This window comes from Emys orbicularis (assembly GCF_028017835.1).
Source record: "Emys orbicularis isolate rEmyOrb1 chromosome 21 unlocalized genomic scaffold, rEmyOrb1.hap1 SUPER_21_unloc_2, whole genome shotgun sequence".
Lineage (NCBI taxonomy): Eukaryota > Metazoa > Chordata > Testudines > Emydidae > Emys > Emys orbicularis.
Window position 1 is genome coordinate 314945 of NW_027045156.1, and position 24314 is coordinate 339258.

The 24314-nt window shown below is 65.6% G+C and overlaps 2 protein-coding genes across 2 annotated transcripts; one reads left to right on the forward strand and one right to left on the reverse strand.

The window, feature by feature from the left end:
- Positions 1 to 777: 777 nt before the first annotated feature.
- On the reverse strand, positions 778 to 9960 carry TFE3 (transcription factor binding to IGHM enhancer 3). The gene is given in 11 exon segments (XM_065423055.1): positions 778 to 1758; positions 2018 to 2165; positions 2605 to 2680; positions 3004 to 3060; positions 3220 to 3337; positions 3844 to 3945; positions 4438 to 4710; positions 5017 to 5223; positions 5225 to 5267; positions 5765 to 5878; positions 9848 to 9960. Coding segments are annotated over 11 exon segments (1626 nt in total). The 3' UTR covers positions 778 to 1383.
- Positions 9961 to 18554: 8594 nt separating this feature from the next.
- Positions 18555 to 24040, forward strand: CCDC120 (coiled-coil domain containing 120). Its single transcript, XM_065423062.1, has 10 exons — positions 18555 to 18600; positions 18969 to 19093; positions 19661 to 19765; positions 20184 to 20391; positions 21112 to 21168; positions 21629 to 21800; positions 21957 to 22061; positions 22799 to 22952; positions 23008 to 23390; positions 23938 to 24040. Exons 1-10 carry the CDS (start codon positions 18555 to 18557, stop codon positions 24038 to 24040), a joined length of 1458 nt encoding a protein of 485 aa, XP_065279134.1.
- Positions 24041 to 24314: the final 274 nt, after the last annotated feature.

Genomic DNA, 24314 nt, shown 5'->3' on the forward strand with positions numbered 1-24314 from the left:
AATTTGGGGGAGATAAATGTGGGTGCTTGGACATTTTTATGCACCCCCCAAAAGAGGACCCCATTAGTAGTTGACCCCCAAGGCTTGCAGGATTTGGCTTATAGCTGTTTAATTCACCCTGTACCCCATTTTCTGAAGCACCCCTTTTTATTCCCCCAGTAGAGCAGATTTTGGGGTGCATTTGGGTGAGTGCCTCAGTACCCCATTTTCTGAAGGGACACCCCATAGCTAGACACCCCAGGAGTGCAAGTTTTGGGGTACACCTGTTTTATCCAGGGGACCCCTCATACATAGCCCTCCTCCATGAAGCAGATTTTGGGAGTACACACTCAGAAGAGGGGGGAAATGTATTGGAAGAAGCTGGAAATAGGGACACCCCCATCCCAAAATTGGGGTGGACAGCCCCCTCGGGAATGAGCTGACACCCACTGGTTTGGAGGGGCCGTGTGGGGGCCGATCAGCCTCCTCCTCCAATGGCCCCACCCCAATTTTGTCCCTCTTAGGTTTTAGGGTGCATGGCTCTGTTCACAGTGTGGGCTCGAATGAACCCCGATATTAACACAGCTGTGGGGAATAGCTCCTTTTGGGGGCTCCCCCAATCACAAGCACCCCCCACCTACACAGCCTGTTGGGGAGAGGCCAAGGGGCCCCACTGACCCTCAAGTAGGCTGTGTGGGGGGGGTGTCCCCTGATGCTCCACAATCAAGGTGGGGGGGGGAAAGGAGGGGTAGTTTAGGGGAGGCGTGTGCGTGGGGGAGAGGGGTGGGTGTGGGGGATTATCCATTAAGGAAGAGAACAAATCGAGAGGGGCGGCAGTATGAAAGGAAGGGGTGGAGCCTGTCAAAAAGGGGCGTGTCTTGCAGGAAAGGGGGGAGTCTATAACTAGAGGGGTTGGGACTGCAAATAAAGGGTGGGGCCTATGTAAAAGGGGTGTGGTCTGGAGAGGGCATATATGGGGGGGCTAGAAAAGGGGCAGGGCCTACACAACAGGGCAAAGAAGGAGGGTAAAAGGGACAGAGTCTAAAAGTCTGAGGCCCAGGCCCTCCTGCTGAAAGGGGTGGAGCCTATGTGATGGGGAGAAGCTTGAGGAGGGGGTGGAGCTTTTGGAACTCTGGTGCTGTGCACAGACAGCTGGGGCGGGGCCTATACAATGGGGTGGAGCTTGAGCTGAGAGGGAGGGAGGGGCTTACGAGCCTGGAACACCGCCCATGGAGTGAAAGCAGCGGGGCCCACACCGCGGGATGGAGTTAGAGAGAAAGGGAGGAGCTTGCAGAGCCTATAAAAGAGGGGGGCAGAGCCTGGAGACAGCCAGGGGGTGGAGCCCAATGGGATTAGAGGTGTGGCTCCCCTGGCTCCTCCCACCCCAGAGGGGCGGGGCCAGGATCAGGAATCCTCCTCCATGCTGAAGCTGCTGCGGCGGCTGGAGCCTTTGGAGGCGCCGGGGGAGAGGGACGAGAGCAGGGGGTCGGAGGCCCCCAGGGGCGACAGGGGCCCCCCGTCCTCCATGAGAATGTCCTCCAGGCCGCCGTCAGCCCCCAGCCCCAGAGGGAAGCCCAGCCCGGCATCCCCCAGCTCCTCCGAGGGGAAGGCCAGGCCCAGGAGGCAACAGGCGGGATCCGGGGCACAGGAGGGGCCCCCCAGGAACGGAGGTGGTCCGGGGCCCTCCGGCTTGGCGCCCTCCCCAGCGCCCCCCAGGGGCAGCAGCCCTGCCGGCGAGGTGAGGGGCAAGCCGTGCAGCTGGGCTTGCATCTCCAGTTCCTGCAGGGGGAGAAAAGGGGTGGTTGGCAGAGCGCCCCACTGATCCGCCCCACTCCCCAGCCCCACAGTGCCCCCACAGCGCCCGGCCCCGCCTGCCAGGGGAGAGCGCCCCCTGCCCAGCCCCACGGCGCCCCCTGCAGCACAGCGCCCCCCCAGCGCCCGGCCCCGCCTGCCAGGGGAGAGCGCCCCCTGCTCAGCCCCACGGCACCCCCTGCAGCACAGTGCCCCCTGCCCAGCCCCACGGCGCCCCCTGGCTGACCTGCACACGGAGCTGCAGGCTGCGGTTCGCTTGCTCCAGCTTGCGCTGTCTCAGCTCCATCTCCTTGGAGCGCTGCTGCTCCTTCTGCAGCTTGCGGATGTAATCCACGGAGGCCTTCAGGATGGTGCCTTTGTTCCAGCGCATCTCCCTGGGGGCAGAAAAGGAGCAGGGGGGCTGGGAGCCAGGACTCCTGGGTTCTCTCCCCGGCTCCGGGAGGGGAGTGGGGGCTGGTGGTTAGAGCAGGGGGGCTGGGAGCCAGGACTCCTGGGTTCTCTCCCTGGCTCTGGGAGGGCAGTGGGGGCTGGTGGGTTAGAGCAGGGGGGCTGGGAGCCAGGACTCCTGGGTTCTCTCCCCGGCTCCGGGAGGGGAGTGGGGGCTAGTGGTTAGAGCAGGGGGGGCTGGGAGCCAGGACGCCTGGGTTCTCTCCCCGGCTCTGGGATGGGAGTGGGGTCTGGTGGGTTAGAGCAGGGGGGTTTGGGAGCCAGGATGCCTGGGTTCTCTCCCCGGCTCTGGGACGGGAGTGGGGTCTGGTGGGTTAGAGCAGGGGGGGCCGGGCCCCCACCCAGCCCCGTCCCACACACACTTACGGGTCGTTGGATTTGGGAATGAGGGTTCCCAGCTCCTTGATTCGGTCGTTGATGTTGAATCGTCTGCGTCTCTCAACTGCAGAGGGAGAAATTGCGGCTCAGACGCCCTGGCCCCAGCCAGCCCGGGGTCCCCCCCACCTACCGTCCAGCCCCCAATTCCTGCCACTCACCCCTCCATGATTAACATCCAGGGCTCCCGAAACCTCTTCCTCCGCGTCACGTGGCTGGGAGTTCCCCTGGCCAACGTCAGCGCGATTTCTCATTCAAGTGTGACCCAGCTCCCCTCATGGGTGTAATAGGGGGGTGGGGGTCCTGTGACTCCCCCCCAAATATCTGTGCCCCCCCCCAAACTGCAGCCCCTCAAGAAGGCTCCACCCACTGCGGGGGGACGACACTCACTCAGGTTGTGATTGTCCTTTTTCTGCCTCTCCTTCATCAGCGCTTTGGCTTCGTTCTCTGTAACCAGGGAAGAAGGGAGCGTATCAGCGGGACAGACGGACGGGCGTCTGGAAAGACACAGCACCCACCGCCGGGGAAGGGGGGGGAGCGCCCCCTGCCATGCCCCCCCACCCCGCCGCTGCTCCCCACACCGTGGCGCCCCCTAGCTTCCGGTACCTGACAACTCTGTCTTGATGTTGGGCAGGTCGGCAGGGCAGGAGTTGCTGACCGGGACGGTTGGGTCTGAGAGCCCCGGGCTGCTATAAATCTCCAGCAGGTTCCCGGCCACCGGCAGCTGCGCGGGAGACAAGGGGTTAAAATTCATTGCGGGGCAGTGACACCTCCCGGCCTAGGGGGGCGCTGTCTGGCCCGGCCACTACCTTGCAGGATGCCTTAAAGGGGCGGCATCTTGGCAGGGATGTTCCCGCCCACCCAGGCGCCCTTAAAGGGGTGAAGCCTCAGTTGGCCGCCACCCCCAGTCGGCCTTAAAGGGGCAGAGTCCAAACCCACCCCTGTCGGCCTTAAAGGGGTGGAGGCTCAGCCAGCTGCCTCCTCCCACTCACCCTTAAAGGGGCGGTGTACCAACCTACCCGGTTGCCTTTAAAGGGGCGGAGTCCAAGCCAGCCACCACCTCCCACTCACCCTTAAAGGGGCAGTGTCCCAACCTACCCGGTTGCCCTTAAAGGGGCGGAGTCCAAGCCAGCCACCACCTCCCAGTCACCCTTAAAGGGACAGTGTTCCCCCTCCTACCACCCCAGCTGCGATCTGCAAGGGCCGCCCCCCGACCCTGCCCCCCATTACCGTGCTGGGCAGCTGCAGCCCCCCGTCCACGGACATGTAGTTCAGCATCTCGTCATTGTAGCTGGACTCCAGGCTGATGATCTCATCGATGACATCATCGATCTGGGGACGGGGGGGTCGTTAGATGTGTTTCCCAGGGTAGAGGGGAAAGTGGGTGTCCCCGCCCCACCCCCCGCAGTGTGCAGGGAGCGGGGTAGGTTGGGAGGGGCGGGAGAGGGGCAGACGGGGAGGGCAGCTGGGATGTGGGCAGCAGGAGCCCAGCGATGTGGGCTGGGGGGCTAGGATGGGGGCCATGGGGGCGCAGAAGGGCTGGATGGGGGCAGGGGTTTGGGGTGGGGGCACAGAGGGGGGAAGGGAAGGGGTTTGGGGGAATGGGGGTGCAGAGGGGGCCAAGGGGTTGGATGGGGGGCAAGGATTTGGGGCAGGGGACGGATGGGGGACACAGGGAGCAGAGGGGCTGGATGGGGGGCAGTGATTCGGGGCAGTGGCACAGAGTGGGGAAGGGAAGGGAGCTGGGGGAATGGGGGAGCAGAAGGGGCTGGATGGGGGGCAGGGATTCGGGGTGGGGGCGCAGAGGGGGGGACCCCCACTCACCTCTTTCTCCGAGTTGGAGCCGATGTGCAGCATGGCCATGGGGCTGTTGGGGGCGCTGCCGGGGCCCGAGGCGGGCTGCTGCCGGGGGGGCAGGCTGTGGGGCTCGGGGGCCGAGGCAGCCTGCGGGGAGCGGGCGGGGGCCCCGGGGCTGGAGCCCGCCAGGGCCTGGGCGGCCAGCTTGTTGCCCATGGTGGTGGAGAGGTACTGCTTGACCTGCTGCCGCTGGGCCTCCTGGATGTGGTACCGGGTCGGGTTCTCCAGATGGGTCTGGACCTGGGGGGGGGCAGAACAGGGGCCGTTAGGGGTGAGCCCCTCCCCGCCCCCCCCACAGCCAGCCCCTGAATGCCAGCTGGCGCTCCCTAGAGGGGACAGGCCCCTGCCCCATTCCCCACCCCCCTGAGCCAGCCAGTCCCTGCCCTGGAGCTGATGGGAGCCGGCGCCCCCTAGAGGGGACAGGCCCCTGCCCCATTCCCCACCCCCCTGAGCCAGCCAGTCCCCGCCCTGGGGCCGGATGGGAGCCGGCACCCCCTAGAGGGGACAGGCCCCTGCCCCATTCCCCACAGGGCCCCGGGCTCTCACCTTGAGCACCTCGACCGGGACCTGGGCGGCGGGGCGGGGCAGGGGGCTGCTGACGGAGATGGCCGGGGTGGGGGGCGCAGGGTTGGGGGGCAGGAACTGGGCCGCCTGCTGCTGCTCCCGCCGCTCCTGCTCCTGGGTCTGCGCCCGCATCAGCTGCTGCCGCAGCAGCACCCGCGACGACGACATGCTGGGGCCGGGGGGGTCCCCCAGGGCTGGGGGGGGCCGGCGGCTGCAGGGGGGCGGCCGGGGGGCTGGGAGAGACAGACAGGGTTAGAAACGGGGGGGGGCATGCACAGAATCCTCCCCTCCCCCCATACAGCCCCCCAAATCCTCCCCCTCCCCCCACCATCCTCCCCCCACCCCTCCCTGTACACCTCCCCCCATTTCCTGCTCCCTGTCCATCCCCCCTCCCACCCCCATTGTCCACAGGCAAATATCGAAGACGGCTAAAGGTGGCCATCTTGGATTTAGTCCATGGGGGCGCTGGGGCCAATTTGGGGGTGGGGACTTGTATAATTGGGGTGAGGGGGCCCTTTGCTCCCCCACCCCCCTTCTCCGCCCCCTGGCGGTCAGAGCCTGGTGTGGGAGGCTGCCCCAGGGAATGCCCCCCCCCCCCCCCCCCCAGCCACCATCTGGCATTGGGGTCTTTGCATCTCCATGGGGTTTGCAGGATGGGGGGGGCCCAAAGTAGGGAGAGGGTGACAGGAGAGGGGCCCTACTAAGAGCTGCCCCAAGATGGCCGCCTTACCTCCCGGAGATGGGCTGGCTTTTGAGCTCGTAGAAGTTGTCCCCGGCCAAGGAGAAGACGTTCTCTAAGTCAATGTCCGCGACGATGCCCGACTCAGGGAGCAAAGACTCAAGGCTGGGGAAGGGCGGGGGAGACAGGGCGAGCGTGAATCCTTGTGCATGGATCTCGTGCAAATTTCTCACGGCGCATCCTCCCCCTGCCCCCTCGTGCCTCCCCAGTAGACGCAAGAGTTGGCCTTGGGTGTTGGCCATGGGCGTTGGCCATGGGCGTCATTGTCATGAGGGACTCGCGAGCGCCCCCTACTGGCTGGTGCCCGCCACTAGACGCCTCCTCACCCCCTGCCCATCCTTGCACCAGGCCCTCGGGCGATGAGGGGTGGGGGGCAGGGGTAACCCCCCCAGACACACCGGGGGGGGACACTTCCTGGTTTGAGATTGACCCAGAGAGGGAGACCCAAGGTGGCGGGGTTGTGGGGACCCTGAAATGGCTGCTATGGGGGGGGGGGGTCCAACACAGATGGGGGGAGCAGGGTTAACCATCTAGGGAATACACCACAACCCCCCCCCCCCACACACACACACACACCCCTCTTGGGCCCAGAGACTCTCGCCTTCCCGGCGCTCCAACCACCCTGACTACGCCGCAGAGACGCACAACTCCCGACAACCAACAACCGCCCTTCGCCAGACCCACTCCCCGTCCTGCCCACAACACCCACAAAAGACCCCCTCCCCGGTTCCTTTCCTCTTGGGATCTCACCCCGTAACCTGCCGGCTCTACCGTGTGTGTAGCCGGCCGGGGTCTGTTACGGGATCCCAGGAGATCTCTGGGCAGGGCAACGCTTGCCAAAAAAAGGGGAAGGGGCTGGGATCTAGTGGGTCCCTGGGACAAAGCTTTTACCAGGATCCAGGATCTAGTCTGTTAACAGGAAGAGGGATCTCGTTGGTCCCTAGGACCCAGAGCTGAGACCTAGTTGATCCACGGGGGCAGGACCAGCTCTCTGTGCAGGATCTGGGATCCAGTTGATCCCTGGGACAAATCTCTTAACAGGAGCAGGGACCTAATCTGCGCACGCCTGGGAGAAATCCAGCTTCTCGATCCCCCACCCCTGGCCGAAAACGGGCGTTCCTCCCCGGCACCAACGTGCGCCAGATCTTCCAGGGGCAACCGTGGGGCGGGGGGGGGGGCGTGCGTGGAAGTGGCGGGGGGTCAATCTACCCCCCCACACACACACACACTTTGGGAACAAACAATCCACTTCCCAAAGGTGAATCAAGCCGGTGTGAACACCCTCCCCTCCCGGCGAGGCCCCGGCTCCGGTCCCGGAGAGCGCCGGGCAAAAAAGGCCAGAAGAGAAATTGGCACAAATGTCACTAGTGGCCAGGGATGGGGGGGGGGCCCCCTTTGCCCAGCTCTGATCTGCCCACCCCCAGAGATCAGACCCTGCCCAGGGGGGAGGGGGAAATGTGGCTCCTGGCCTGCGGCCCAAGGGGAGCAGATACTGGGGTGATCTGGGGGGGGACGGGAGCCGGCTGCGACTTTCCCACCACTTCCCGGGCTTGTTGCTTTTAATATAAAGAACACATGAAACGTGACAGGGGCCAGCAGGGGGCAGCAACCCACCCTTAAAGGGACCCCCCCTGCATTCCAGGACTCCCTCCCCCCACCCAGTAAAGGGGGGCATTGGAGTCATTTAATGACCAGTCTGCCCCAAACCAAGGTAGATGGGAGTCAGGACTCCTGGGTTCTCTCCCCAGCTCTGGAAGGGGAGTGGGGTCTGGTGGGGTAGAGCAGTGGGGGCTGGGAGCTCGGACTCCTGGGTTCTCTCCCTGGCTCTGGGAGGGGAGTGGGATCTAGTGGTTAGAGCAGAGAGGCTGGGCACCAGGACTCCTGGGTTCTCTCCCTGGCTCTGGGAGGGGAGTGGGGGCTGGTGGTTAGAGCAGGGGGGGCTGGGAGCCAGGACTCCTGGGTTCTCTCCCTGGTTCTGGGAGGGAAGGGGGGTCTGGTGGAGTAGAGCAGGGGGGGCTGGGAGCCAGGATTCCTGGGTTCTATCCAGGGGTGCTGGAGCAATTTTTATGGGGGGGTGGAATTGAGGAGGGATGCCTTGATCCCAGATACTTACACAGCCCTTTGGAGGGGTCTCTACAGACACCCGGCCCCTCCCCACCCCCATCTCAAGCTCCAAAACACCCCAGCTGGGGATGGGGTCCAAAGGGTTAAGGGAGTTTAGGCCTTTCCAGGCCTTTGGGGGTTAAAATACCACCCCCCCCAAACACACACACTTGGAAATTGCAATGATGAGAGTTATAGTCTCCACCTCCCGCCCCCCCAGACACCTGCTTTTGCTTTCAATATGACATGGTGCAGGGGGCTGCGGGTCGGGAGTGAGGGGCACCAGCAGATGGGGGGGGGGGGGGCTGGGACTCCCAGTGGCGGAAGGAAATTGAATGGCAGGGAAAGACGCGGACTCAGCAGCTGGAGAGGAAGTGACAGAGACTGGGGCGGGGGGGAGTCAGCTCAGCTCCAGGCTGTCTTGGGTGTGGAGGGGTCAGGGGATGGGGGGCTCCCCCCGGTCGGCCCCGGTTCCCCTGGAAAGGTGAAGTTCCCTCCCGCTGGAGGGGAACTTCACTGGAGCCTTGTCTGAAATCTAACCCGCTCCCCCCCCCCTCCACAAGAGCCTTCTCCAGTGCACACACACCCCCCCCCCCCCGTGAGCAGAGCGCCTGGGTTCTGTCCCTGGCTCTGGGAGGGGAGTGGGGTCTAGGGGATAGAGCAGGGGGAGCTGGGAGCCAGGACTCCTGGGTTCTCTCCCAGCTCTGGGAGGGGAGTGAGGTCTAGTGGTTAGAGCAGGGGGGGCTGGGGGCCAGGACTCCTGGGTTCTCTCCCGGCTCTGGGAGGGGGCTGGGGGCTGGTGGTTAGAGCAGGGGGCTGGTTCCAGGCCTTCCCCCAAGTCGCTGAGTGACCTTCAGTGACTAGCCCCCTTGTGGCCCCCTCCCCCGCTCCAGGGATCATTAACCAGACCCTGGAGCCCAGGGGTCTGGGTCGAGAGGGTCCAGAAATGTCCATAGAGCAGGGTTGGGGGAGGGGGGTGTCTGTTACAGCAACTCTGTGAGCGGAGAGAACCCAGGAGTCCTGGCTCCCAGCCCCCTGCTCTAACCACTAGGCCCCACTCCCCTCCCCCACACTCCTGGCTCCAGATGCAGCCAGCGACCCAGGCCCCCCCCCCCCCCCACCAGGTCCCCCCTGGCCGGTCGCTCTCCTGCCAGCACCAACCCCTGGTGCCCAGACGGTGCCAGGGGCACTGAGACCCCACGTCCCTGGGCACCAGCCTGTGCGCCCCTCCCAGCTCTGCCGGTGCCCCTCACTCCCGACCCGCAGCCCCTGCCAGCCTGGCTCTGCCCCCCCCTAGCTCTGCCGGTGCCCCTCACTCCCGACCCGCAGCCCCTGCCAGCCTGGCTCTGCCCCCCCCAGCTCAGGGGTGCCCCTCACTCCCGACCCGCAGCCCCTGCCAGCCTGGCTCTGCCCCCCCCCCAGCTCTGCCAGTGCCCCTCACTCCCGACCCGCAGCCCCTGCCAGCCTGATTCTGCCCCCCCCCCCCAGCTCTGCCGGTGCCCCTCACTCCCGACCCGCAGCCCCTGCCAGCCTGGCTCTGCCCCCCCCCCCAGCTCTGCCGGTGCCCCTCACTCCCGACCCGCAGCCCCTGCCAGCCTGGCTCTGCCCCCCCCCCCCAGCTCTGCCGGTGCCCCTCACTCCCGACCCGCAGCCCCCTGGAGATTCAACCCATCCCCTGAATGGTGGAGAGGGGGAATCTAATGACATGGGGGGGGGGGTGTTTTCTGTTACCTAGAAATTGGGGCTGGGGGGGGGTGTGTGGACCTGGGCCGTTTGGGGCAGGAGCTGGGACCGGGGGGGGGGGTGAGTGGCTGGCGCAAGTGGGGAGCAGATGCTGGGGGGGGGAAGGAAGAAGGAGGGGGAGGGAGACCGAGAAGGGAGGAGACACCAGGGGGGAAGGGGGGGTCCGTGGAGGGAGGGGGACTCCAGCAGACAGGGGGGTCCCGTCCCGGGGGTCTCTGCCCCCCTCACCTCAGCACCTGGACGGCCTCGGCCGTGCGAGGTCCCTCCAGCAGGACGTAGACGGTCGGGGGGCCCCGCTGGGGGTCGGGATCCCGGGCCCCCTGCCCCGCCCCATGCGACATCCTCCCCCCCCGCAGGGCTCCCGGCCCGGGGGGGGCGAGCGGGGGTCCCGGCTGGACGGGTCCTCCCCCGGGGGGGCGCTGGGCCACACGGGCGGCTGCTGGCTCTGGTGCGGGACCCCCCGAGCCGCGATCGCGGCCGATAAACACCGGGCCGGAGAGTTATTGCCTCATCCCGGGCTGGAGGGGGGGGCTCGCCAAGGGAAATGACGTCACGTCGGGAAACACCCCCCAGCCCAGGGGGGTGCAAGGGGGGCATTTGACACACGAACAGCTGGTGCTCCTCACTCCCGACCTGCAGCCCTGGGCTCCCCCCACCCCCAGCCCTGCCGGTGCCCCTCACTCCCGACCTGCAGCCCCTGCTCGCCCAGCCCTGGGCTCAGGGCCACCCGGGGGCAGGGGACAAGTGGGGCAATTTGCCCCGGGCCCCACAGGGGCCCCTACGAGAATATAGTATTCTATAGTATTGCAACTTTTTTTTTATGGAAGGGGCCCCCCAAATTGCTTTGCCCCAGGCCCCCTGAATCCTCTGGGCAGCCCAGGCTGGGGTCCCCCCCAGCCCTGCCAGTGCCCCTCACTCCCGACCTGCAGCCCCTGCTAGCCCAGCCCTACCCCCACCCCAGCTCTGCTGGTGCCCCTCACTCCCCACCTGCAGGGGCCCCTAGATCTGTATGGGGAACAGTTGTGGGTGCAGTTCCAGGGTTGGCCAGCAGGGGTTGCTCTTACTAGACTCGGACTTGCCCAGGCCCAGGGGGGTCAAGCCCAGGGGGTCTGACTGGGGTTACGTGGGGTGCAGCGTCAGGCTCAAAGCCTCACATGGATTTCCGGGGATCCCACCCGTAAGCCACTCGGGCTGAGCCCCCGTCTCTGGTTGCGTGTGTGCGTTTGTGAGTCTGTTGGTGCGTCCAACGGCGTGTGGAGCTTGTGTCCATGCGTGTGTCTCCATCACTAGTGGTTTGTGGGTTTGTGTGTGCGAGTTGTTGCTGTGTGAGTCTGTGCGTCTGTCAGTCGTCGTTGTGCATGGCAGATTGTGTGTGTGTGTGTGTATCAGTTTTGTTGGCGGACGTGTGATCGTGTCTCTCTCTGTGTGTATTGATTGTTGTGGTGTGTGTGTGTGTGATTGTGCATCTCTGCATATCAGTTGCCGTAGTGTGATTGTGTAGCTCTTTGTGGGTATCAGTTGTCATTGTGTGTGTCCGATTGTGTGTGTATGTGTATGTCAGCTGTTGTGCTGTGTGTGTGATTGTCTGTCTCTGTGTGTATCAGTTCTCGTGGTATGTGTGTGTGATTGTGTATGCCTGTTTGTGTATCAGTTGTCATGGTGTGTGCGATTGTGTATCTGTGTGTATCAGCTGTCATGCTGTGTGATCAGTTGTGCCTCACTGTGTGTATCAGCTGTTGTGGTATGTGTGTGGCTGTGCATCTCTGTGTGTGTATCAGTTGACATGGTGTGTGTCTGATGCTGTGTCTCTGGGTGTGTGTCAGGTGGTGTGTGCAGTTGTCTATCACAGTGTGTCTGTGTGTGTGACTGTGCATCTGTGTGTGCAATTGTCTACCTGTGTATCAGTTGGGGGGGGGATTGTGCACCTCTGTGTCTGCCAATTGTCAGGGTGAGGAGGTGACTGTGCCTCTGTGTATCAGTTGTCCTGGTGTGTGTGTCTGGCTAGCTCTGTGTTGTGGTGTGTGTACCCCCTACAACCCCCCCCCCACCGTTTACAGCCAATCTCTGCGTCACACCGGGCCCCGCCCCCTCCATTCCCTCCAGCGCCCCAAGGGTTAACCCCTGGAGCAGGCGAATTGGAATGACAACACACGCTGTGTGTGTGTGAGCTACACCCGGCCTGCCTGTGCGCGGGGGGCTACACCCGGCCTGTGGCAATGTGTCTCTGTTTGTGGTGCATCGGGAGCCGATTTGCCAATGCCCAATAACCAGCCAGCAACTGTCCGACTGTACAACCCCCCCCACACACCCACACCCTCCCTCCCTCCTCCGCCTGTTGGCAGCAGGGAGGGTGTGAAACAGGCGCAGGGGAGGTGTAGCCTGGGCAGTTTCAGCAGAAAAAGAGCTGGGATGGATCCGGGAACCGGCTGGATGGATTAAACCGGGGAGGGGAGGCTGGGGGGGGGAAGCTTGGGGTCCACCCCTTGCACCCCTTGCACCCCTGGACTGGGGCCTCACACACACACACACACAGCGGTTGTGCACCCACCGATCTAGGAAGCAGAACAGCGCATTCCAGAGAGGAAAGGTAAGAGGGACCCCCCTGGAAAATAGGTTGTAGGGGGACTGGCTGGCTCAGGGGGGCGGGGAATAGGGCTGGGGCCTGTCCCCTCTGGAGGGCACCGGCTCCCATCCGGCCCCAGGACAGGGACTGGCTGGCTCAGGGGTGTGTGTGTGGAGTGGGATAAACTCTCCCCTGGCAGTCAGGGCCGGGCGCTGGGGGGCACCGCGGGGTGGGGACCAGGCCGGAGGGCAGGTGGGTGCTGTGCTGTGGGAGCTGGGGGGACTGGCAGGGCTTAGCTGGAATGTGTTCCTGACCCCGTGTGGGCCGCTCCGCCCCAGAGGTGGCTGCATCTCAGCGCCCCCCTGGGATGGCTCTGGTCCGGTGAGAGGGGCAGCTGGGGTGGCTGATCTGAGGGTAACCTGGACTGCAAATAGGGGCAGGGGGGAGTTGATGCTGAGTTTCTAGTGGGCTAAAGCAGGGGGCGGGAGGGGCTGGGAGCCAGGACTCCTGGGTTCTCTCCCCGGCTCTGGGAGGGGAGTGGGGTCTAGTGGTTAGAGCAGCGGGGCTGGGGGCCAGGACTCCTGGGTTCTCTCCCCAGCTCTGGGAGGGGAGTGGGGTCTAGTGGTTAGACCAAGGGGGCTAGGAGCCAGGACTCCTGGGTTCTCTCCCCGGCTCTGGGAGGGGAGTGGGGTCTAGTGGTTAGAGCAGGGGGGGCTGGGAACCAGGACTCCTGGGTTCTCTCCCCAGCTCTGGGAGGGGAGTGGGGTCTAGTGGTTAGACCAAGGGGGCTAGGAGCCAGGACTCCTGGGTTCTCTCCCCGGCTCTGGGAGGGGAGTGGGGTCTAGTGGTTAGAGCAGGAGGGGCTGGGAGCCAGGACTCCTGGGTTCTCTCCCCGGCTCTGGGAGGGGAGTGGGGGCTGGTGGTTAGAGCAGGGGGGCTGGGAGCCAGGACTCCTGGGTTCTTTCCCCGGCTCTGGGAGGGGAGTGGGGGCTGGTGGTTAGAGCAGGGGGGCTGGGAGCCAGGACTCCTGGGTTCTTTCCCCGGCTCTGGGAGGGGAGTGGGGGCTGGTGGTTAGAGCAGGGGGGCTGGGAGCCAGGACTCCTGGGTTCTTTCCCCGGCTCTGGGAGGGGAGTGGGGGCTGGTGGTTAGAGCAGGGGGGCTGGGAGCCAGGACTCCTGAGTTCTCTCCCTGGCTCTGGGAGGGGAGTGGGGTCTAGTGGTTAGAGCAGGGGGGTTGGGAGCCAGGACTCCTGGGTTCCTGGGGGTGGGGGTTAGCCGTGCTTTGGCCTGGCTGCATGGCAGTGACCTACTTCGTGGCGCAGGGAGAGGTTGATGCTGAATCTCCGTGGCCCAGCACCTGTCCTCCCTCAGTGGGGCTGGCCGGGGGCTCTGTGGGCAGGGGGCATTTTAACCTTTGCAGCGCCAAAGAGCCGCCCCCCCCCATCAATGTGCACAGGCCAGAGGGGGGCTGGAGGGACCCAGGCCCTGACTCAGGGATTGTCTCTGGCCCCCTAAGCAGCTTTGGAGTCAGCTGATTGCGCCGGCAACCACCGACTCGTTAATCCCAATTTTAATGAGAGTCAGGAAAATGGACAGAGACGCCCCTCCCTGCCCTGAGCCGGGAAGGAACCCAGGAGTCCTGGCTCCCAGCCCCCCCTGCTCTAACCACTAGATCCCACTCCCCTCCCAGAGCCGGGAGAGAACCCAGGAGTCCTGGCTCCCAGCCCCCCCTGCTCTAACCACTAGACCCCACTCCCCTCCCAGAGCCGGGAGAGAACCCAGGAGTCCTGGCTGCCTTCCGATAGATGAATCATTCCTGGGCTGGTTATGCCGGGACTCTGGAATGTAGGAGGCCCGTCCGACTGGTGCCACCGGTGTCCTTGTGCCTCTGAGAGAGGAGAGAAAGTACACCGTGTCATTAGCCGGCGGAGTGTGTTGCAACTAACTCTGGGGCGGGGCAACTGGGGAACCGCCAGGGGGACAGTTTATCCACCTCTGAGATGCAGCCACCTCTGGGATGGGGCAGCTGGGGAAAGGCCACACACAACACCACACAGGGACGGCTCACCCAGCCCTGAGATGCAGCCACCTCTCGGGGAGAGCTGGGGAACAGCTGCACATAACGCCGCACAGGGACGGCTCGCCCGGCGCTGAGATGCAGCCACCTCTGCGGTGGGGCGACTGGGGAACAGCTGCTGAAAGGGAAACACACCGCTGCGGGGGGGGGGTTCCGTTTTCTGGGGGCCAGCGTCCCAACCAGTTTCCTTGAACAGGAAACCCTGGTGAGTCCAGGGGCGAATTTCACACAGATCCTTTCCGGCTTTTCTGGCAGCAAACGCGATCAGCACATCTTTGCTGGTGGGGGCGGGGGGTGGGGCTGGCCCTCTGGTATGTGGGGGTCGCTTGGTTCAGCCCCTGGGTAGGGGACCAGGTAGGAACACAATAGGGGGATACCAGCAGGGGGCGCTCTCTCCTGGCAGTCAGGGCCGGGCACGGGGGGGGGGGGTGTGCCTGTGGGGTGAATTCAGTGGGGCTGTGCGGAGCCTCAGGGGGCGCTGTGGGGCAGGTTCAGTGGGGCTGCGCTGTGGGGTGGGGCTGTGCTGTGGGGCGCCCCCAGGGGGTGCCGTGGGGCAGCCTCCTCCCCCCTTGCTCTGTACCTGCCCAGGCCGCAGCCAGGAATGTGTGGAATGTCCCCCCCCAGCCCTGCGCCATGGCAGGGGGGGCAGCGCAAACAGGCCCTGCCCCCCCCAGCCACCAGGCCGGGGGGTCCCCAAATACATCAGGGGGGAGCCCCTTGGTCCAGGGCTGCTTAACCCCGGCAGCGCCTGCGGTTCCTGCCGGATGCCTGGGTTCTCCGGAGATTGTAGTGTGTGCTACCCTGCTTGTGTGTGTATTGTGTTGGTGTGTCACTGTGTCGTTGTCTCAGAGTGTGCGTGTCATTGTGTGTGCATGTTGTGTGTGAGTGTTAGCGTGTGTGTTTCCTTGTGTGCGTGTTATTGGGTGTGCATGTTGTGTGTGAGTGTTAGCGTGTGTGTTACCTTGTGTAGGTGTTAGTGTGTGTTTGTCTGCTGCATCAGTGTGTTAGAGTGTTTTCCCTTGTGTAGGTGTTATTGGGTGTGTGTGTTGTGCTGTATTGTTTTGTGGGAGTGTAGTGTGTTAGAATGTGCATTACCTTGTGTGGTGTTACTGTCTGTGTGTTTTGTGTTGTATTGTTGTGTTAGCGTGTGTTGATGTGTTAGTGTGTTATAGTGTTACCTGGTGTGTGTTACCTGGTGTAGGTGGTAGCCTGTGTTGTGTTGTGACAGTGTGTTGGTGTGGTAGCGTGTGTATCCTTGCGTAGGTGTTATTGTGTGGTTTAGTGTGTATTGTGTTGGTGTGTGTTGCCTGGTGTGGGTGTTAGTCTGTGTGTGTGTTGGCTTGGGTATGTGTTGTTGCAGTGTGTGTTACTCTGTGTATTTGCCTGGTGTGTACATCTGTTACCTTGTATGTGTCTGTGTTGTGTGTACATGAGGGTGTATCTGTGTGAGAGAGGGAGAGATAAATGTGTGTGTTGTGTCTCACTCTGCATGTGGAGATCTAGGTGTGTCTCACTGATGGTGTGTACTTGTGTGTGTCATGGATGGTGTGGAGATCCCTGGGTGTGTGTCCCAGGTGCTATGTCCCAGAGCGCGTCACTGGCTGTGTGTGTCCCTGGTTGTGCCTGTCCTGGGCGCAGTACCTGGCTGTGTGTCCCTGGCTGTGTGTGTCCCGGGTGGTGTGTCCCTGGGTGTGCGTGTCAGGGAGCGGCAGGCGTGTCCCTGGTTGTGCGTGTCCCAGATGGTACCTGGCGGGGTGTACCTGGCTGTGTGTCCTGGGCAGGTGACGTGTCACTTGTTGTGCCTGTCCCGGATGGTATGTCCCTGTGTGTGTGTATACCGGGTGGTGTGTACCTGGCTGTGTGTCCCTGACTGCGTGTCCGAGGCAGTGTGTACCTGGCTGTGTGTGTCCTGGGCGGCCTGTACCTGGCTGTGTGTCCCGGGTGTGTACCTGTGTCTGTGTGTCTCTGGGTGGTGTGTCCCGGGTGGTGTGTGTCCCGGGCGGCCTGTACCTGCCTGCGTGTCCCAGGCTGTGGGTGTCCCGGGTGGTGTGTACCTGGTTGTGTGTGTCCAGGGCGTTGTGTACCTGTGTCTGTGTGTCCCTGGCTGTATGTGTCCAGGGCGGTGTGTCCCTGGCTGTGTGTGTCCGGAGCGGTGTGTACCTGTGTCTGTGGGTTTCTGGGGCGGTGTGTCCCTGTGTCTGTGTGTCCCCGGCTGTGTGTGTACCAGGCTGTGCGTGTCCGGGGCGGGACCTGGCGGCGGGTGAGCCCGGCCCGGCCCGGCCCCGGCGCGCCAGGGGTTAAAGGCGCGGCCCCGCCCCCGCTCCCGCTCCCCGCCGTGGCCCCGGATCGCGGCACTTCGCTCCCAGGCTCCAGCGGGTCGGTCTCGCCGCGCCCCCCCGCCCCCAGGTGAGTCCTGCCCCCAGCCGCTGTGCTCGGGGGGAATCAGCCCCCCAAAGACCCTGAGAAGGGGGGCAAAGGGAAAAGCCCCACCCCAGCCCCACCCCACGAGAACCCCCCCGGGGGTCAGAGCCGCGAACTCGCGTGTTTTCGGCTCCTGGAACAAAGTTAGGGTGTTAGCGGGCGGGCCTGATCTCAGTTCCCCCGGGGTCACTCCGGAGTCACTCCGGATTGCAATGGGGGCGGGGTCGAGGCCGGCTGCTGATCTCCGCTGCCCAGCACCGAACTCCCCCTCCCCCCCTTTCTCCCCAAAACTATCGAACACAGTGCCCTCTCAGCTGAGAGCCCGGACGCCTGGGTTCTCTCCCGGCTCTGGGAGGGGAGCTGGGGCTGGTGGTTAGAGCAGGGGGGGCTGGGAGCCAGGACTCCTGGGTTCTCTCCCCGGCTCTGGGAGGGGAGTGGATCCTAGTGGTTAGAGCAGGGGGGGGCTGGGAGCCAGGACTCCTGGGTTCTCTCCCTGGCTCTGGGAGGGGAGTGGGGGCTGGTGGTTAGAGCAGGGGGGGCTGGGAGCCAGGACTCCTGGGTTCTCTCCCCAGCTCTGGGAGGGGAGTGGATCCTAGTGGTTAGAGCAGGGGGGGGCTGGGAGCCAGGACTCCTGGGTTCTCTCCCTGGCTCTGGGAGGGGAGTGGGGGCTGGTGGTTAGAGCAGGGGGCTGGGAGCCCGGACTCCTGGGTTTTCTGGGAGGGGGGTGGGGCCGGAAGCTCCCCGAGACAGCACTGACGGTGTTCACAGGAAATTGCTGCTGTGAGGATCCCAGGAGGGGACCTGTCGGGTCCTGCCCGGGGCCGAGCTGGGAATCAAGACGAGCCCCAGGGGCCAGACGCTGTGACCTGCCGCTGTGGGGTGTTGCAAGGGCTTCCGGTGGCACCCCCCTCACTCCCGACCCGCAGCCCCCCCAGCCCGGCCTGGGGGCTGTGAACAAGAAACATTCCTGGAACAGGAGGATTTCGCTGCTGTCAATTGAGGATCCTGAACAACCTGCCCAGGACCCCTCCCCCTCCCAGACACTGGGGTCCCCTTCTGAGTCCCCCCCGCCCCCGGGCTGGAGCCTGGCCGGCAGCTCTGGGAGGCGCGGACCCCATTTCTCCTCCCGACGCCCCTCCGGGGCCAAGGTCGCTGTGATGGAGTTTAGGGGTTTGGATCCGGACGCCTGGGTCCCTGGCCCACCCCCGGGGGGCTGGGAGAGCTGGGGGCGGGGCCTAGGGCTGTTGTCAATCTTGCCCCCAGCCCTTTGGGGCACCCAACAGGAACCCTCCCAGGCACCTGGTTCCCCCTGGACCCTTCGTGGGGGAGGGGGGACACCCCCGCAGCTTCTGCCATTGGCGAGTCCTGTGTGATGGGGGCGGGGCAGAGATTATATGGCATGTTCCCTTTGGGTGGGGATTGGGGGCTGGTGGGTTAGAGCAGGGGGGGCTGGGAGCCAGGACTCCTGGGTTCTCTCCCCGGCTCTGGGAGGGGAGTGGGGGATGGTGGGTTGGGAGTCAGGACTCTTGGGTTCCTTCCCTCGACTTGGCCAGAGACCTCCTGGATGTTTGTCGGTGGAATTTCTCTCCTTTCCTTGCAGGTCAGAGCCCTGAGATTTCCCTCCCCCGTGACCATCTCAGGGCAGGGACTAGTTGGGGGAGGCAGGAATGGGGCCTGTCCCCTCGAGGGGGCCCTGGCCCCAGGGCAGGAACTGGCTGGCTCGGGGGAGGGGTTGGATGGGGCCAGTGGGGTGCTGTATGGGGGGTGACCTGGGTCCCCCTCACCCCGTCTCTCTCTCTTCCCCCACAGACATTGGGGTCGGGGGCTCATGGCTCTTAGCCCGGCCTGACCCCGCGCCGCCCCCACGGCCCCAGCATGGAGGTCAAAGGGCAGCTCATCTCCTCCAGCTACAGCTCAGCAGGTAATGGCCCCGCCCCCAAGAACCCTGGCCCCGCCCCCAATGACCCCTCCTGCCCTGCCCGTGGTCTGCGCCCCCCCCCCCCCCCGCCAGCCCTTACCTTGGCCCTTGTCTGACTCCACCCCCAAGCGCACCCCCGCCCTGACTCCACCCCTTGTCTGACTCCACCCCCACAGATCTCCCCATGTCCCCCCCCCCCCCCCCCCGCCCAATAGCCCCTTCCCGGCTGTGACACCCACATCCTCCTGTCTCCCCCACACACACACCAACTCCGACCCCTCCCCATCCCTGTTTCCCATCTCCCCCACCCCCAATAATCCCTCCCCCTCAGCTCTGACCCCCGTCTCCTCTCTCCCTCCCCCCCCGCGCAGATGTCCTGGGGCGGGAACCCAGTGCCCGGCTGCGGCTGCAGGAGCTGCTGGACCGGCAGCGGGGCCTGCGGGAGACGCTGGGGCTGCGGGTCGCCGAGCTGCGCCGGCTGTGCCTGCAGGAGGCTGTGAGTATCCGGTACCCCCCACCCCCCCATCCCCAGCCTGGGAGCTAATGCAGTGCCTTGGTAGCGGCATAGCTATAGTAGGCTATTATCCTTCTCCGTCTCTCCCCTGTTCTCTCCTTCAGCGCCAAGGGGGATTTGAACCCGGACTGTCCCCTCTAGATTGGAGGGAGTCATGCTGCGAGCTGCGCAGGCATAGTAGGCTCTTATCCTGCTCCGTCCCATCAGCGGTAGTAGGTTGTTATCCTTGGTCTCCAGCCACAACCTGGAGCGGCTCCCTATGCTGCCCCTCAATCTAATGGCGTGGCTCCATTCGCTGTGTAGCTCTAGTAGGTTGTTCTCCATTCCCCCATCAGCGGCAGTAGGTTGTCATCCTCAGTGCGATTCGAACCCACAACCTGTAGTGCCCCCCTGCAATCTAATGGTGCAGCTCTGTTAGCCGCATACCTGTAGTAGGCTATTATCCTTTTCCATCCCCTCCCCTCCAGCAGCAGTAGGTTGTTATCTTCCGCCATTAGCTGCATAGCGACAGTAGGCTGTTCTAATGCTTGTGCCCCTGCCCGCCCCCAGGAGCTGACGGGGAAGCTGCCCCCCGAGTACCCGCTGGAACCGGGGGAGAGACCCCACCTCATTCGGAGAAGAGCGGCGCCCGCCCACCGGGGACCTGGAGCCGAGGTGAGGAGAGGACTGGGGGGACAGGAAAGAGGGTGAGGGACTGTGGGGAAGGGGGGGCCATGGAGGAGTTGGGAGTGGGGCTGTGGGTGGATCTGGGGAGGCCGCACGGTTTCTAACCCCCCATCCCCCCAGGTGCTGGCGTGGGAGTTGTGCCGGGAGCTAGGGGAATTGGGGGGGGGCGGTGGGAGCCTGGGGGGGGCACAGTTCTCACCCCCCCGTCCCCCCAGGTGCTGGCGTGGGAGCTGTGCCGGGAGCTAGGGGAATTGGGGGGGGGGCGGTGGGAGCCTGGGGGGGCACACAGTTCTCACCCCCCCGTCCCCCCAGGTGCTGGCGTGGGAGCTGTGCCGGGAGCTAGGGGAATTGGGGGGGGCGGTGGGAGTCTGGGGGGGGCACAGTTCTCACCCCCCCGTCCCCCCAGGTGCTGGCGTGGGAGCTGTGCCGGGAGCTGGCCGTGCAGCGGCAGGTGGTGGAGGCCGCTCGGCGCCTGGCCCTGGCCCCGGAGCTGACGGAGCAGCAGCGGCGCAGGCGCCGGCAGGTCCAGGCCGAGGCGGCCCAGCGCCTACGGGAGCTGGAGGGGCAGCTGGGGGAGACGCGGGCCCGGCTGGGGGCGCCCCGGGGAGTGCACGGTGAGAGCCCCCCCCCGCGTCCCGGCCCGATCCCAGCACCCCAACCCCCCCAAATCTCCGGGCCCCTCGCTCCAGACCTCCCCACCTTCCCCGAACCCCCCAGGTCCCCCAAACCTTCATCACCCTCCACCTGACCCCATGGGGTTCACCCTGAGAATCAGAGCCCCCCGAATGTCCCCACAGTCCCCTTCTCTCCCTGACACCCCCATAGCCCCCCGAATGCCTCCACAGGCCCCCTTCTCTCCCTGACACCCCTGTAGCCCCCCAGACACCCCCATAGCCCCCCGAATGCCCCCACAGGCTCCCTTCTCTCCCTGACACCCCTGTAGCCCCCCAGACACTCCCATAGCACCCCGAATGCCCCCACAGGCTCCCTTCTCTCCCTGACACCCCCGTAGCCCCCCAATGCCCCCACAGTCCCCTTTCTTCCCCAGATGCCCCCCTAGCCTCTGGGACACCCCATTCTCCCCATCACCCCCTTCTCCCCCAAACCCCTCAGTCACCCCTGAACCCCCTGGCCTCCCCCCCCCCCACTGCCCCTGTTGCATTTGTGAGCCCTCAGAATCCAGATTTTCAGAAGTGGAGGGGAACATTCCAGCCCCCCCACATGTCTGCTACCGGAGTGGGGCGGGGTCGGAGACTTGGGGGGGCTGGTACCGGGGGGGGGAGGTTTATAGGGGACTGACCCAGCTCCCTGTTTCCATTCCCCACCCTCTCAAGATGAGGTGTTCACCTCCGAGAACAGCTCCCTCTCCGAAGCGGCCAGTCACGAGAACGGTGAGTGTGTCAGGACACCTGGGTTCTCTCCCTGGCTCTGGGAGGGGAGTGGGGGCTGGTGGTTAGAGCAGGGGGGGGGCTGGGAGCCAGGACACCTAGGTTCTCTCCCCAGCTCTGGGAGGGGAGTAGGGGCTGGTGGTTAGAGCAGTGGGGCTGGGAGTCAGGACTCCTGGGTTCTCTCCCCGGCTCTGGGAGGCGAGTGGGGGCTGGTGGTTAGAGCAGTGGGGCTGGGAGTCAGGACTCCTGGGTTCTCTCCCCGGCTCTGGGAGGGGGAGGGGGCTCTGGTGGGTTAGAGTGGGGGGGGGGGGGCTGGGAGCCAGGACGCCTGGGTTTTCTTCCCGGCTCTGGGAGGGGAGTGGGGGCTAGTGGTTAGAGCGGGGGGGGGCAGGACCGGTGGGGTGCAGGCGGGGGGTGGGGGGCGCTGGACTCCTGGGTTCCATCCCTTGCATTCTCTCCCCAGACGACCCCCACTGTTTCCACCCACCCAAGGGGGGCCCCTCGTCCCCCCGCACCCGGGATCACCTCCGCGCCGTGTCCGGCAGCCCCGACCGCCGGCCCGGCTGGCGAGGGCCCCCCACGGAGCTGGGCGGGGGGGCTGCCAGCCGCCGCAGCTCGCTAGCCAGCCCTACCAGGTGGGTACAGGCCGGCGTCCCCCCCCCACCTGCTCCTCACGCCCCTGGTGTCCCCTGCCCCCTCTTTCCCCCCTTCCCCCCCCAGGCCAGTGGGGCTCCCCCCGCCCCCCATCCGGCCGGGCCCAGCTGGTCTCAGGTTTTGTTTGCTCCCCTCAGCCCGAACCGGACCCTGCCCCGAAGCATGTCCAGCTTCGAGGGCCGGAGCGTCCCGGCCACCCCGGTTCTGACCCGGAACATCTGCAGCGGGAATCAGAACTTCAGGTACCGGAGCAGAGACCCCCCCTAGAAACCCCCCGGCGCCCAGCCCTGCCTGCCCGGGGAGAGCGCCCCCTAGAGACCCCCCGGCGCCTGGCCCTGCCCGGGGAGAGCACCCCCTAGAGACCGCCCGGCCCTGCCTGGGGAGAGCGCCCCCTAGAGACCCCCCCGGTGCCCCACGGCACCCAGCCCTGCCCGGGGAGAGCGCCCCCTAGAGACCCCCCGCCCCACGGTGCCTGGCCCTGCCTGACCGGGGACAGCACCCCCTAGAAACCCCCCGGCACCGGGCCCTGCCCGGGGAGAGCGCCCCCTAGAGACCCCCCGCCCCACGGCACCGGGCCCTGCCTCGGGAGAGCGCCCCCTAGAGATCCCCCACCCCCTGGTGCCCGGCCCTGCCCGGGGAGAGCGCCCCCTAGAGACCCCCCGCCCCACAGTGCCCGGCCCTGCCTGCCCGGGGAGAGCGCCCCCTGCCCAGCCCCCCACCTGACCCCCGCAGCCTGGCGCCCCCCATTGCGTCTCCGCTTCACCCCTCAGTCTCCCATCCGAGGGCAGAGCGCGGGGTCCTGTCTTGCTTAGCGGGAGTTGGGCAGGGCCTGTCCAGGTGGGGCCGTGATGTTGGGTTTGGGGACTGGGGGGGTGAATTGGGGGGGCTCTGGGGGTCACGTTGGGGGTACTGAATTTGCGGTGCCTGCGGTACTCCACCCTTCACTAACCTCCCTTTTCTTTCTGCCTCCCCCCCCCAGGCCGGACGCCCCCCCAGCCGCCCGCCAGTGGTCGGGGAGCCAGGACTCCCAGCTCGGCCCCCCGAGCCGGGACCCCAGCGCCGACCGGGCCCCCCCGGCCTTCGCCGCCCGCACCCGCCGCAGCAACAGCTCGGAGGCCCTGATCGAGCGGGGGGCTCCCCCTGAAGACCCCCCCTTCCGCGCCCCCCCCCCGGCCCCCCTACGCTGAGATCCTGCTGGACTATTACCTGGAGCGCCAGTGCTGGCCGGCCGGGGACCACCTCTCGCGCCGCGACGCCCCCCCGCCTCCCGGCTGGGGGTACCCCGAGAGCCCCCTGCCACGCCGGGCGGGACGCGCCAAGTCCTGCGGGCCCCCTCCCCAGAGCCAGCCGCCCCCGGCCCCTCAGCGCCCGCCCCGGGCCGTCCACAAAGCCTTGGCCCTAGAGGGGCTCCGGAACTGGTACCTGCGTAACGCTGGGGGAGCGGGGCCGCCCCCACCCCGGGACAGAAGAGGGGGCCCCCCCCGCGGCTGGCCCGAACCCCACCCCCGGCCGGAGACGGGGGGCTACCTGCCCCATTCGCTGAGCTACGCTGGCCAGCCGCTGCAGGGCAGGTATGGGCGCCGGGGGGGCTGGCAGCCCTGATTTAAGGTTGGGGGGCCTAGGGGACCAATCAGCCCCCCATTGCTCCCCCACAGCAGGGGTACACCTACTAGAGGGGGGTGTTTGGGGGGCGGGGGAGGCTCTCGCGTCTCTTGCTAGGGCATCGGCCTTTCGTCAGCTGCTCCCCGCCCCACCTCCATGGGCAGCGTTGGGGGGGGGGAAGGACCCAGGCGTCCGGGAGTGAGTATGTGTGTGTGTGCGGGGGGATTTAAGGTGAAGGGACCCAGGCATCCTGCTCTGCTGCCGGATTGCGGGGGGGGACCTAGGTGTTGGTGGGGGAGGCAGCAAGGGACCCAGGCATCCAGGGGAGGGAGCAAGGGACCCAGGCGTCTGGGGAAGGGTGACTCTCTCTGCTATGACTTAATCCTCCCCATCCCTTCCTCTGGCTAATCTCTCTCTCTCTCTCTTCCCCCCCCCCCCGGTCTCTCCCCCCACATCTGTCTCTCTCCCTCTCCCCCCGTCTGTCTGTCTGTCGCTCTCTCTGCCTCTGTCCGGCAGACCCTTCGCAGACCTCCTCTACCCGGACGGGCCCAGCGCCCCCTCCCCCGGCCTGGGGCCCCCCCTGGATGTGGAGAGACACCCCCCAGGGACGCTGGTCTGACCTCCCGGGGTGGGCAGGGACAGCCAGGGGTTAATCTCACAGGGTGGGGGGACACTCCCCTGCTGGACGGGGGTGTGTGTGGCATCAGGTGGATTGGATGGGGGGGAGATGCGCACGTTTCCCCCCCCCCACTAGGGTGGTGTGGGGCACGGATTCCGCCCCCCATGGGCTGAGACACACCCGCAGCGACCTCAATCTGCCCCCGCCCACATTCAGATATGGGGGGGCAGGTCCTGGCTGGGGAATCAGCCACCTACTGAACCCCCATTACCAC